This window comes from Vicia villosa, linkage group LG1 (assembly GCF_029867415.1).
Source record: "Vicia villosa cultivar HV-30 ecotype Madison, WI linkage group LG1, Vvil1.0, whole genome shotgun sequence".
NCBI lineage: Eukaryota > Viridiplantae > Streptophyta > Magnoliopsida > Fabales > Fabaceae > Vicia > Vicia villosa.
In genome coordinates, this window is record NC_081180.1 from 63,435,245 (window position 1) to 63,449,197 (window position 13,953).

The 13,953-nt window shown below is 34.2% G+C and overlaps 1 protein-coding gene across 1 annotated transcript; it reads left to right on the plus strand.

The window, feature by feature from the left end:
- The first annotated feature begins 11,341 nt into the window (after window positions 1-11,341).
- On the plus strand, window positions 11,342-13,888 carry LOC131607814 (L-ascorbate oxidase homolog). The gene is made up of 8 exons (XM_058879773.1): window positions 11,342-11,571; window positions 11,671-11,816; window positions 12,053-12,162; window positions 12,276-12,546; window positions 12,639-12,735; window positions 12,829-13,174; window positions 13,259-13,624; window positions 13,745-13,888. The coding sequence occupies exons 2-8, from the start codon at window positions 11,676-11,678 to the stop codon at window positions 13,860-13,862; spliced, it is 1,449 nt and encodes a 482-aa protein (XP_058735756.1). The 5' UTR covers window positions 11,342-11,571; window positions 11,671-11,675; the 3' UTR covers window positions 13,863-13,888.
- Window positions 13,889-13,953: the final 65 nt, after the last annotated feature.

Here is a 13,953-nt window from a genome sequence, read left to right on the forward strand (position 1 = left end):
TGAACTTCTTTATTTTTTCGAAAAATGAATTTTTAATTTTGTTTTTTATAACTCAAATTATTAAGTTATATCATTAAATTTTATTAAGATGACGTGAATAACCTTATTGAAACAGACTGTCTTTTATCTTTTAATCTTTGGTAAATTTGTCTCTCATCCATAAAATTATGAATATTTAACTTTTTTAAAATATTGGAGTAAAAAAAGAAAAGGAAATATAATACAAGATTTTTGAATTTTTTAACTATAATGATTTATTGCATAGAGTCTGAGTAGCTCGAATCTAGAATTTCTCCCAATTCATACAATGATGAAGATTTAACATTTTTTTTTGACGGGGGAAAATTAACTCATTTCATTAATAATAATATTCTGAATACATGTTGGAATATCATAGAAATTATGAAAACTAGCCATAAATGGAGCCACCCGTGCAAGAGCGTGAGCAACCTCATTAGCTTGTCTTCTAACGAACTTAACATGAGAGTTCCTAAAGAAGAGGGCCATCAACCGGTTACATTCTTCCGTAATAGCGCCTAGATCCGAGTCATTAGGTCTCGGAGAGGTTACACTATCCACAACCCGCTTAGCATCTAATTCAAAATCCATATTATCGTACCCCATATCATGGACCCAGTTAACAGCTTTCAGAAGGCCTAGAGCCTCGCCAATAACAACATCGGTGCAAGGAGAGAACCATTCAGTCCGAGCTACAATGAAATTACCCAATTCATCTCTAATACAGGCACCAAAACCAACCTTATTATGAGAAAAAGCGGCGTCAATATTGCACTTAAATCTGCCCCTCTGCGGTTTTTCCCATGTGATAATAGCTGGCGGTGAAGTAATAATCTCATTGTTGAGGCGATATTTCTGAGCTTCTTTCCAATCTGTCAACAACTGATTTGCCCGCTGACAGATGAGCGTCGGAGAGTCTTCCACCTGATTCCAAACCTGATTATTTCTCCCTTTCCAGATACTCCATAAGGTAACTGAGAAAATCGCTTTTTGGTCCTGGTTGGAAACCTGCAAAAAGGAGAAAATCACAGACGCAAATAATTCTCCATTACTACTAATCCGCTGCAACAAAGGCCACAAACCCACTCTCATCCAACACTCTATACTTTTAGAACACTGGATGAATAGGTGAAAACTATTCTCTTCGCCATCCATACACGCAACACAATTAGAGGGACAATTAACACCTTTATCCAACAATCTCCTTCGAGTAGGCACACAGTCTCTACACAGACGCCACAGAAAATTCTTAACTCTAGGTGGGGCCTTGATGTTCCATAACAAATTCCAGCTCTCCTTAATTCTTAGGTGAGAGGTATCAATAGCATCATTGATACAATACCTATAAGCACTTCGAACTGAGAACTTACCATTGGACTCATGCTTCCAAAACAATTTATCTTTGTGAACCGCCGTAAAGAGAGGAGTGTTTTGAATCTTTTGAGCTGACTCTTCTCCAACAAGCGCATTAATCAAACCATAGTTCCAATCTTTACCATTATGAGTCATCAAGTCCGAGACTTTAAGATTATCTACCACCATATTATTCGGCCAAGGATTACTTAATGAAGACCCATCAGCCAACCAATAATGATCCCAAACCGAAATATTCTCTCCTGACCCTATACTCCATTTTAAACCTCCCTCAATCACAAACTTGGAACTCCAGATGCTACGCCACACATAACTTGGATTATGACCAATCTTAGAACTTAGATAGTCGCTATTCGGAAAATACCTGGCTTTGTAAAGACGGGAAACCAGAGAATCTGTATTGGTCGTAAGTCTCCAAGCTTGCTTACTTAGCATAGCAAGATTAAAAGCATTCAAATTCTTGAAACCCATACCCCCATCAACTTTTGGCATAGATAAACGGTCCTAGGAAAGCCAATGTATACCTTTGGCTCTATCTCTTTTATGACCCCACCAGAAGGAGTTCATCATCTTCTCGATCTCATCAATTAAGGAGGAGGGAATAAGGAACAAGCTCATAATGTAAGTCGGAATAGATTGAAGAACAGATTTGATCATGGTTTCTCTCCCTGCTTGAGACAAACTTCTACTACTCCAAGAATTAATTTTCCTCCAAATTCTGTCTTTGATGAATCTAAGAGCTGATTTCCTACTTCTACCAATCATGGAAGGAATACCAAGATAGTTACCGGTACCCAGAACCTGTTGAACCCCTAAACACGTAGCCAACTCAAGCCGAGTATCAGAGTTAACATTCCTACTACAGTAAAATTCAGATTTTTGGAAGTTAATAGCTTGACCTGATGCTTCCTCATAAGTAGCAAGAATATCCTTCATGACATTAGTTTCTGCAGTATTAGCTCTGAAGAAGAGGAAACAATCATCGGCGAACAAAAGATGAGAAATAATTGGGGCATTTCTGCAAATTTTAACACCATGTATATCACCTCTATTTTCTGCTTTCCTGATAAGAGCAGTAAGACCTTCCGCACAAAGAATAAATAAATACGGAGATAAAGGATATCCTTGCCTCAATCCACGCCCGGGGACTATCGGCCCGATCATGTTGCCATTCACATTCACTGAATATTCCACCGTACTAACGCAAAGCATGATCCATCCAACCCATTTTTGACAAAAACCCATAGTGATAAGGATATCCTTTAAGTAATCCCAGTCGATTCTATCGTAGGCTTTACTAATATCAAGCTTAAGAGCTATCTCTCCAACTCTACCTCTAGTTTTGGTCTTCATATGATGAATCACTTCAATAGCAGCCATAACATTATCCAGAATAGATCTTTCGGGTACAAGAGCTGACTGATTATCTGAGATGCATTTCCCTAAGATCTTCTTGAGTCGATTAGCAAGAACTTTCGCTATAACTTTATAAAGAACATTGCATAAAGCAATCAGGCGCCAATCCTTCATAGTGGTTTGGGTATCTCCTTTCGGAATGAGAGTGATGTTAGTTTTATTAAGACTTTGCGGAACAGAACCTGTTTCGAGCCAACCACACGCAGCTTGAAATATATCAGTGCCACAAGTATCCCAAAAGTGATGATAAAAACCAGGATTAAAACCGTCGGGACCCAGACTCTTGTCAGCTTGCATCGAGAAAATAGCATCTCTAAATTCGTTCAATGAAAATCCAGCAGTAAGCATGTCATTGTCTTCTTCAGAAATTACAGTATCAATAGCTTGTAGTACTCGATCCCGAGAGCTTGCTTTTTTTTGGAATAAATCATTGAAATAAGCACTAGCTACTTGACACATCCCTTCAGTAGACTCAATAACATCTGCATTCTTATTGACAAGAGACTTTATAGCATTTACTTTTTTCCTAACAGTAGCTGTGACATGAAAAAATCGAGTGTTGAGATCACCGTCTTTGTACCAATGGGCTTTGGCTCTTTGCTTCCAAAAAAGATCATCTTTCACCAGCAGAGTAATTAATCGTTTCTTGAGGGCTGAAAAATAATTGAGATTCCCTTCCGAAACGTGATGCCGAGCTCTATCCAACTTCTTGCAAATACTATCAATTTCCTTTCTAACTTTGTGCCAATTTTTTTGACTCCATTTTAGCATATCAGTACCACACCTTTCCAACTTTTTAGTAATTTCAGCATACTCACAGTAGTTCCAATTGTCACGCACAAATTCCGTAAAACCCGGTTCCGTAAGCCAAGCATTCTCAAACTTGAAGGTCCTGGCTGAACTATGTTGTACCGTGGGAATACAAGTTAGCAGAACCGGATAGTGATCTGAGGAGGCAGCAGTCAAGCACTCTAATTTCGCACCAGGGAAAAAATTACTCCACTCCGAATTCATCATTGCTCTGTCTAATTTTTCTTCCACTGCTCTGGGAGTTCCAAGACTTTTGAACCAAGTAAAACAATACCCTTCTAACGGGATATCAATCAGACCAGCATCCTGAATCGCATGTCGAAATCCTGACATCATCCAATTCGGCCTTTCATTTCTACCTTTCTTTTCATTGGAGAATAAGATATCGTTGAAGTCGCCGATGATACACCAAGGTAGATTGGAACTGTCAGCTAGATTACGGATTAAATTCCATGAGTCCCTTCTACGAGAGCTCTCGGGAAAGCCGTAGAAACCAGTAAGTCTCCAATTGCCTAGAATGGGATCTTCAACCAACATGTCAATGTGATTATTAGAGTAATTTTGAATAGAGCATTTTTTACGATCATGCCAAAACACAGCCATACCACCGCTTCTACCAATACGATTAATCGAAAAGCAATAATCAAAACCCAAAGAATAGCGTAAACTTTCAACTTTATTAGAGTAGCTTATTGTTTCAAACAAAAATAAAACATCCGGTTTATAAAGGAAGTATGTAACAGAATTGTTGAAAATTTTGATTGTGATGATTGATTACATAGAGATGATTTGTTACGTAGAGTCTCAGTCGTTTGAATGCAGAATTTTTCTAATATGTAAAATAATAAATATTTAATATTTTTAAAAATTTTGGAGAAAAAAAGAAATATAAATATAAATTATTTATTTTTTCCCATTTATTTATCATTTTAAAATTTAAATAGCAACATCTTATTTATCGTTTCTATAACTCAAACATATTTTTTTCGTTTAAAATTATTCTCTCTTTTATTCTCCCCATCTTATGGTCTCAATTACAAATTTGACTATATTAAATAAAATTAAAATATACATATAATCCAATATTACTTAAAAAATTTATTAATATACCGCGCATCGCGCGAATCTCAATCTAGTTATCTTTTAAGCAAAAACTTTTATTTTACCTATAACTAGGTAAATTCCGTGTGTATTATTTTGTTTTATGAGCTAGAACACTCTTCAATATACTCATTTTTCAACGTCTCCTTGTTTTGTTAAATTAGTCTCCGTAATGGTTATCTTCTCTAAATTGTTCAATTTGTTAAATTAGTCTCCGTAATGGTTATCTTCTCTAAATTGTTCAATTTGCGTCTCTTCAAAGCTGCTTCCCACATTTTGAAGAGATGATTTAATCACAACTACTCATCCGTTTTATAATAGATGTGCTCTTTAAGATTTTCATATTTTTAAAATAATAATTAATTGCGTTGATAGTATTTTAAATGGATAAATAATTTGAGACAATTAAAAATATGAATTGATTATTTCAATAGGTTAGACCGAAAATCCATATCTAACTGATATGTTTGGACTTAAAATTTGGTATGCAAAAGAATCAGAAATTTAAAATGAAAAACCGAAACACTATTTTGTAAAAAAAAATGAATTCCCACTATTGTAAATAGTTTTTTAAAACACAATTTTGCTACTTATGTTGCAAATAAAATTGGGCCTGGGTTAATTACCCAGAAGGACCCGACCCATATCTCACAAGTTACAGATTGTGTGAACAAAAACCCTAGCGGCTACACTATTCTATTTATAAACACCACATACTCACATCTCCAAGTAATTATCAGTATCGCGTTCCTCATATGTTTTCTGTTCTTCATTCTATGTGTACATTTTTTTAATTCATTTTTCATTTATATATCTTATATCTATGATTGATTACTGTATATTTTGTTGTTGTAATTTTACAATATTTAGTTTGAAACGCAAGTCAGCTTCTTGATTGAACTCTGTGTTTTCTACGGTTCAATCAATTATATGTACATACTTGCGAATATCAATTCCAATGCAGGCTCACTCGTCTGAATTTGATTTTAATCTGATCTTTCAGACCCTTTAGTACTGTAACATGTCTTGTAAATATCTTCATATGAGTTTTACTTCTAAAGCAAACTCACTCTGTCCCTTAACTGTGTTTAACACTAATGTTTTGAGGCAATTTCTTCGTTTGCGACACTAATTTTGTTGTTGTTCACTCGTTTGCTCGCACGATCTATTTCGATTCTGTTGGGCTCATTGTTGAACTCTATCTACATGTTTTCATTCTTTTATATTATATTTCTATTAGAATGGACTCATTCTCTTTACAGCTTTCACCACATTTTTAGTTTGTTTATCAATTTTTATTTTAAATAAAATTAACATTGGTAGACAAATTATAATGCGGCTAATACAATTTAAATTTTCTGAATTGATATATTTAAAAAAAAACGTTTGTAATAAATTGAATAACTTATTACACATGTGTTCATAGAATGATAAATAAATTTTTAATTTGTTAACAACCACTATTCATTTTAAATTAAGAATTAAAAAATAGTTTTAAATATGTATTAATCATTCAAAATTAATGTTGGTAGATAAAATATAATTTTTAATTATGCAAATTATAAAAAGAAAATTTTCATAATATTTAAATTTGTATTTATGGATGTATAATCATACAAGCTTCATCTTCAAAAGCATTCCACCCCCAATTCTCTTCTCAAATGATTGAGGGACGTTGCAACAATCATTTGGAGTTTGTGTTGGAATGTTTTAAGATGAAGCTTGGAAGTGTCTCAAAGGCTGACACGAAGATGAGGATCCAATTGCCCAGTCTTGGCATGCGTGCTGCAAGTCAGGTTGGCAATTTTGACACGACTAATTATCAAAACCATAACCCTATATTTCTTGCTACAAATGGAAAAAAAAATTAGAATCAAAGTTGGAGAGGAAGCTTTTCTCTTCAACTTTCATGTTGACAACTACTTGAATTGAGCTTGAATGATCCCTCAAAACTGGCTAAGAAGATTGAATCAAATTGAATCAAATATCTGAAAAAGACTTGGTGAATTTTCTCTAAGTGTTTGTATTTTAACAACTTGAAACATCAAACTTCAATCAATCATAACTTTCTTAATCTTGATCAAATGAAGTGTTTTGATCAAATGAAGTGTTTTACACATGGTTGGAAAGCCTGGAGAATAAGGAACAACACCCAAGTTTAATTGGACTAATAAAGAACCTATGAGATTTTAGTCGGGCTGATCTAGAACTTGTGAAGCTTTTAATATCGGGTTGAGCTTCAACCTATCTTGGTTTTAACTGGGCTAACCAAGAACCTATGAAGATTTAGGCTTTTTTAAAGAGTCAATATATATCAAATTTGTTGATGAACAAATTGTTGGCGAAAGTATCATTCTTATGACAACTTGGTGACTATTCTTACCTATAAAAAAGATAATATCATTCTTGATGTGATTACTAGTACACTTTTATTTCATTCTCAAAGGAGACAAAGAATAGAGGAATGAACTCAAGGTGATAGTTTGTATGTGAAATGGGGTTAAGATCATGTGCGGAACAAGGAAAATGGAGGTTCTGGAAAGAAGATTTCTAAATCCAAGAAGCGAAAAACAACCAAGTGTTATATTTTCACACATATTGGGCATTGGAAGAATGATTGTATAAACATAAAGAAGAGCTTATCTAATTCTACAAATGTGGTTCAATTCGATGATTTCGGTAGTGAAGCTAATATATCGTGTTTTTCATCTAGCAAGTGCACACATGCGTTAATTCTTGACTCTGGTTGTTTTTACCACATGACGCCACACCTAGAGCTGTCAAAATGGGATGGCCCATATGAGCCGGTCCGCCAGACCCGAAAAATCATAGGGCTTGGGCCTTAAAATTAGAGTCCATATTTTTCTAGGGTATTTAACCAAAAGAAAAAATGTCTTTTGTTAAATACTCGACTATCAAAAGGTTTATGGGCAGAGGTAGTTAACATGGCGTGGTATCTTATCAACAAGTCACCACAGGCTTCATTGGAAGGGAAGGTTGTAGATGAGGTATGGAAAAGTAATCTTATTGAGCTTGACAATTTAAGGATTTTTCGGTGTCCTGCTCATGTGCATATATCAAGTGAAGATCAATCAAAACATGATCCATAGTCGAAGTCTCGAAGAAGTGTGTCTTCACAAGTTACACAAAAGGTGTGAAGGGGTTCAAGCTATGGGATTCGACGAAAAAGAAGATGATAATCAATAAAGATGTTATTTTTTATGAGATGTTAATGTTGAAGCAGTAAGTTGAAACAAAAGTATAAGCATTTGGAGAAGAAACCACCAACAAACTGGTGAATCAAATGGATGTTAATCCGCCAACAATGAACAATTTGCTGGTAGTTCCTAAGCAATATAAGAAACCAGACTCTAGTACTGAAATTGACCAAGAACCTAAAGTTTCAAGTGGAGTACATGATTATATTCTTGTACGTGACATAAAACATCGTTCAACCAAGCCACCAGAAAGATATGGGTATGAAGATTTGTGAGCATATGCACTTCTTACTAGTTCTGGAGACCCTTTTACATTTAGAGAGACTATAGCTATCTAAGAGAAAGATAAGTGGATGAATGCAATCGTGGATGAAATGAATTCCTTGAAGAAAAATCAGACATGGAAACTTGTCCATCTTCCCAAGGGAAAAATGGCCATCAAATGTAAGTGGGTGTTCAAGAGAAAACTAGCATTAATAGAAAAAGAAGGGGAAAAGTTCAAGACTCATCTTGTAGCTGGGTAGTCACAATAGAAGGGATTGATTTTGATGAGATTTTTTTCTGGTCCTTAGACATACTTCTATAAAGGATGTATTAGCCTTGGTAGTCAGACTAGACATGCATTTAGAGCAGATGTATGTGAAGACATTATTTCTTCACGGTAATCTGAATGAGAAAATTTACATGGAGCAGCCAAAAGGGTCCAATATCACTGAACAAGGCAGGCTAATTTTTAAATTGAAGGGATCTTTGTATGGTTTAAAGAAGTATGTAAGGCAACAGTACAAGCACATTGATTTATATGTGCTTAAGATCGGCTACAGAAGGTGTGAGTATGATTGTTGTGTTTAAGTTAAAAGCATTGATGACATATCTTTTACTTTTCTATTATTGTATGTTGATGATATGTTGATTACTCATAATCATTTACATGATGTAAATGAACTCCAAATCATGTTGGGGAAAGAGTTTAACATGAAAGACTTAGGTGCTGGTAAGAAGATTCTTGGTATGAAAATTCACAGGGATAAAAGTGCTAGAAAATTATGGCTTTCTTAGAAAAGCTATGTTGAAAAGGTGTTAGATAAGTTTGACACGAGTAATTCAAAAGCTGTGAGTACTCCATTGGCGAATCACTTTAAGCTCTCATTGGAGCAGTGTCCAAAGACAGATGCACAAGCCGAGTATAAGTCGAATGTCCCTTATGCTAGTGTTGTTAGTTGTTTAATGTATGCTATGGTCTGCACTAGACCAAATTTGATACAACTTGTAATTCAAGTTTGTAAATTCACATCCAAACCAGAAAAGCATCATTGGGAATATGTCAAGTGGATTTTTAGGTACTTTAAGGGTACTATGAGTTATGGTATCATGTTTAGTAGTGAATAGGGCGATCCTTCAGTTGTAAGATATGTTTATCATACTATGCTGGTGATATGGATGATAGAAGGTCTATAATAGAGTATGTATTTACTTTAGCAAGATGATCTATTTATTGAAAGTCATCGGTTCAATCCGCAGTGGCTATGTTGACAATTGAAGGAGAGTACAAGGCGGTCGACGAAGTTGCCAAAGAAGCCTTATGGCTTATAGGATTGGTGAGAGAATTAAGTGTTAAGTAAGGTGGAGTTAAGTTGCATTATGATAGCTAGAGTCTCATTTATTTGGCAAACAATATGGTGTATCTTGCCAGAATCAAGCATATTGATGTGAGGTTTCACAAAATTAGAAAGTTACTTGAATCTAGACATATATTATTTGAAAAGGTTCATACTTCAGATAATGCAGCTGATATGTTGACCAAGCCAGTCATTAGTGACAAGTACATGCATTATTTAGACTTGTTTCATGTTTCTCAATGTTAAGCTGGAGGTGTACCTTTCCAGTTTTCAGGATGAGTCATTATGCAAGAAGTATTCATAGAGGTTTGATATTCGTTAAGGTGGAGATTGTTGAGTAATACTCATATTGTTGAGATGATTATGGGTTGTTGAAATAACCATAGGTTGTTGAGAATATAACTTATATTATTGAGAGAATTATGAGCTGTTGAAATAACTATGGATTGTTGACCGTATAACTCATATTGTTGAGATAATTATGGATAGAGATAAATGTTTGTTGAAGGAAACTGAAGATTAATGTTTTAGATAAATTGAATCTTAGTATTATATATATGGCTTTTAACACTCTAATCTAAAAAAAGTTAGAAGACAAAAATAAATGAAACTATACCTACTCTATTGTTGCAGCGATACGTATTTTTGACCGAATTGCCTTAACAAAGAGATCAATCGTATTTATTATCTTTTACTTTTGATAATCTTTAATCTTTTATACTAGTTGCTGTTTTAGTAATTTTATCAAATCTCGCGAGAGACGTCGGGAAGGGTGAATGTAATTTTCCAATTAATAATGGAGAATCACATAAGTTGGAAGCAATGGGCAGGCAGGGAGGGTGTGAAATTACTTTGAAAATGACAGCATAACAAAATGAATGATAATCATAATTCAAGGCGAGACATACTACAGCTTTTTATCACTCTCAGTAAAGTAGGTTCACCCAATAAGATAAAGTTCAACAGCCTTGGGCCATTCCATCCATGATGACTATTACTATGGCAGATCTAAACATAAAGATCATAAATACTCCACGCTGGATTAGACTGATACATCAATTAAGACTATGTACAATGGTTACATTATTCAACACCCTACTTTTTCACTTTTTATCTTCTACATCATCTTCTCTCTCTTCCACCTAATAATTCAACACCTATTCAATTTTTTTTCACTACAATGGTTTTGTTTAATAAAATTCAACACCCTACCCCACATCATATTCTTATTTTCTTTTAAAGTTTTGTTTTTATGATTATATATTAATATCTATTATCAACTAAAAGTGAATTTTTTTTTATGAGTCCAAATCAAATGAACCAAGTCTCTATTTATAGAGGAAAAAAAATAATGAATTTTGATAAAAATAAAAATAAATAAAAAATTTATTTACTATGAAATAATTAATTTTAAATGATTAAAAGAAAATAAAATCTAAATAATCACAACAACCAATAAAATTGTGTAAAGTGTTGCATGTGGCCCCACTTTTTTCTCATTCAACATGTTGAATCTTTTCAACACCAATTAATCCACATCACATTAAACACCTCATTCAACAAACCATTGTAGACATTCAACTATTGAATAATTTTTTTAACACCCCCATTGTAAATGGTCTAAGAGACAAACTTAAGAGCAATTTGGTATCTAACATAAGCAGAAAAAAAAAGTCAAAAAAGAATACAAACTTCACTTTAATAATGATATCTTATGATATAAATAATTCAAGAAATAGCAGGCATGACATTTTATATAACTTTACTTTGAAGCAACTACAAATTCATTCATGTTAACGCGTTAATAGCGCCGAAACTGAATCATCAAATTGCTACCTTAAAAGTATCCAAAAAATAAAGATCCTCCATTTTTTTTCAATTTTTTATTATCATAGTAACAACACTCTTTGCATATATATTATTATGCAAAGAAAACCTTCATCACTACTACACCTTAATTTCAAGCCTGAGTAGGTGTTAACACTATCTCACTCTTGAAGTGAATCACAACACTGGTAATTTTCTTCACTCTAAGAAATTTTAATATGAAAGCAATGCTTCATTTTCAATTCCTAGTTTTTAACATTCTTACCTTGTTTTTCTATTGGTTGTAGTGGCAATGAGAAACACATGTTTTCTCTATCTGCTACATGTTCTAGCTCTGCTTAGTGTTTCTCTAGTTCAAGCAGAAGATGGTTACAAATATTTTACATGGACTGTTAGTTATGGAACTCTTTCTCCATTAGGTACTCCTCAGCAGGTGTGTTATATTCTTTCATTGAATCTTATTAAGCTCTAATATTTTGCAAAAAATTGATAGTTCAAGCTTTCACGGTTCCTATTGTTGTGTACGAAGTTTATGTTCTCATTGAACTCAATGGTCGATTTTGATGCTCAATTAGACTTAGTAACTAACGACAACACAGTTCTGATTTCTAGTACGAATACGAGCCACATTTTTGAAGTCTAGTATGAATTTTATTGCTTGTTTTTTAGGTGATTCTGATCAATGGTCAGTTTCCGGGGCCTCAGATAGACTTAGTAACTAACGAAAACGTGGTTCTCAATCTTGTCAACAAATTGGACCAACCATTTCTACTCACTTGGTTAGTTTCTATTTTTCTATATTGAAATTTATATATATTTCATAACAAAGAGATTATGCATTTTCTTGCTATGTTATTTGAGAAAATGGTTTAACATTGTTGTTGTAAACCAGGAATGGAATTAAACAAAGGAAAAATTCATGGCAAGATGGGGTATTAGGAACAAACTGTCCTATACCTCCAAATTCAAATTACACATACAAGTTTCAAGCCAAGGATCAGATTGGAACCTACACATACTTTCCATCAACTCAGCTTCATAAAGCAGCTGGAGGGTTCGGAGCACTTAATGTCTATCATAGATCTGTCATCTCAGTGCCTTATGCATACCCTGATGGAGATTTCACTTTTCTCATTGGTGATTGGTACAAGACTAGCCACAAAGTATGCAAAATTACATTTTATAGAAATGTGTATCTCAAAATTCTAAGCATGGATTTGGTACAAGTTCATCTTTTATGGTATGATATTTGCAGGCATTAACGGCATCTTTGGATTCCGGAAAATCTCTAGCATTTCCTGATGGACTTCTTATCAATGGTCAAGCTCATACAACCATAAATGGTGATCAAGGTAAGTCTTTCAGAAAGTTCAAAGAAAACCATTCAATTTCGTCATTGAATTTGTTTTTCCGAACGGTATTTATTCTTAGTTTCTTGATTTCAGGGAAGACTTACATGATTAGGATCTCAAATGTGGGAATGTCAACATCAATTAACTTCAGAATTCAAGGACATGCCCTCAAACTCGTTGAGGTCGAAGGATCACATGTTATTCAGAACATGTATGACTCACTTGATGTGCATGTTGGTCAATCTGCTGCGGTTTTGGTTACCTTAAATCAATCTCCAAAGAACTATTACATTGTCGCCTCAACTAGATTTTCGAGAAAGATTCTTACAGCAACTGCTGTGTTGCATTATACAAATTCTCACTCTCCGGCTTCTGGTCCTTTACCTAGTCCTCCGGCTTACCAATATCATTGGTCTTTGATACAAGCCAGAAGCTTCAGGTCATAAAAAAAGTCTTGTGTTTGTTTTTAATCGGTCTAAAGTACGATAACTTTCCGTTTTAATATCTATAATTTTTGTTTCAGATGGAATCTAACAGCAAATGCAGCAAGGCCTAATCCACAAGGATCATACCATTATGGAAAAATAACTCCTACAAAGACAATTGTATTGGCGAATTCAGCACCTTTGATTAATGGAAAACAACGCTACGCTGTTAACAAAGTTTCCTTTATTAACCCCAATACACCTCTCAAACTTGCTGATTACTTCAACATTCCTGGAATCTTCAGTGTGAACTCAATCCAAAGCCTTCCTTCTAATGCTCCTGCATCTGTAGCTACATCTGTACTTCCAACTTCTCTCCATGATTTTATTGAGTTGGTTTTTCAGAACAATGAAAATAGCATGCAATCTTGGCATCTTGATGGTTATGATTTTTGGGTTGTTGGGTATGTAATCTTTCTTTATTTGCATTTTAGTTCAATTTTCTTTACTTGTTATATAAGTTATCATCATTGCTTAAAATTGGTTTAAGGAAGAGTTGATGATGTTTAGTGTAATGATTACAGTTATGGTTTCGGCCAGTGGATTCCGGCCAAAAGAAGAAACTATAATCTAGTTGATGCTCTCACTAGGCACACTGTGCAGGTAACTTTTTTTTATCATCAAACACGATACCTCATTTAAATTGTGTGCAAGACAAATACACGTAGTCAGTCACATCTGAATCGTCTGATCAAGATTAGTCTGTCAGAATTTAAAATCTTGACTATCTGAT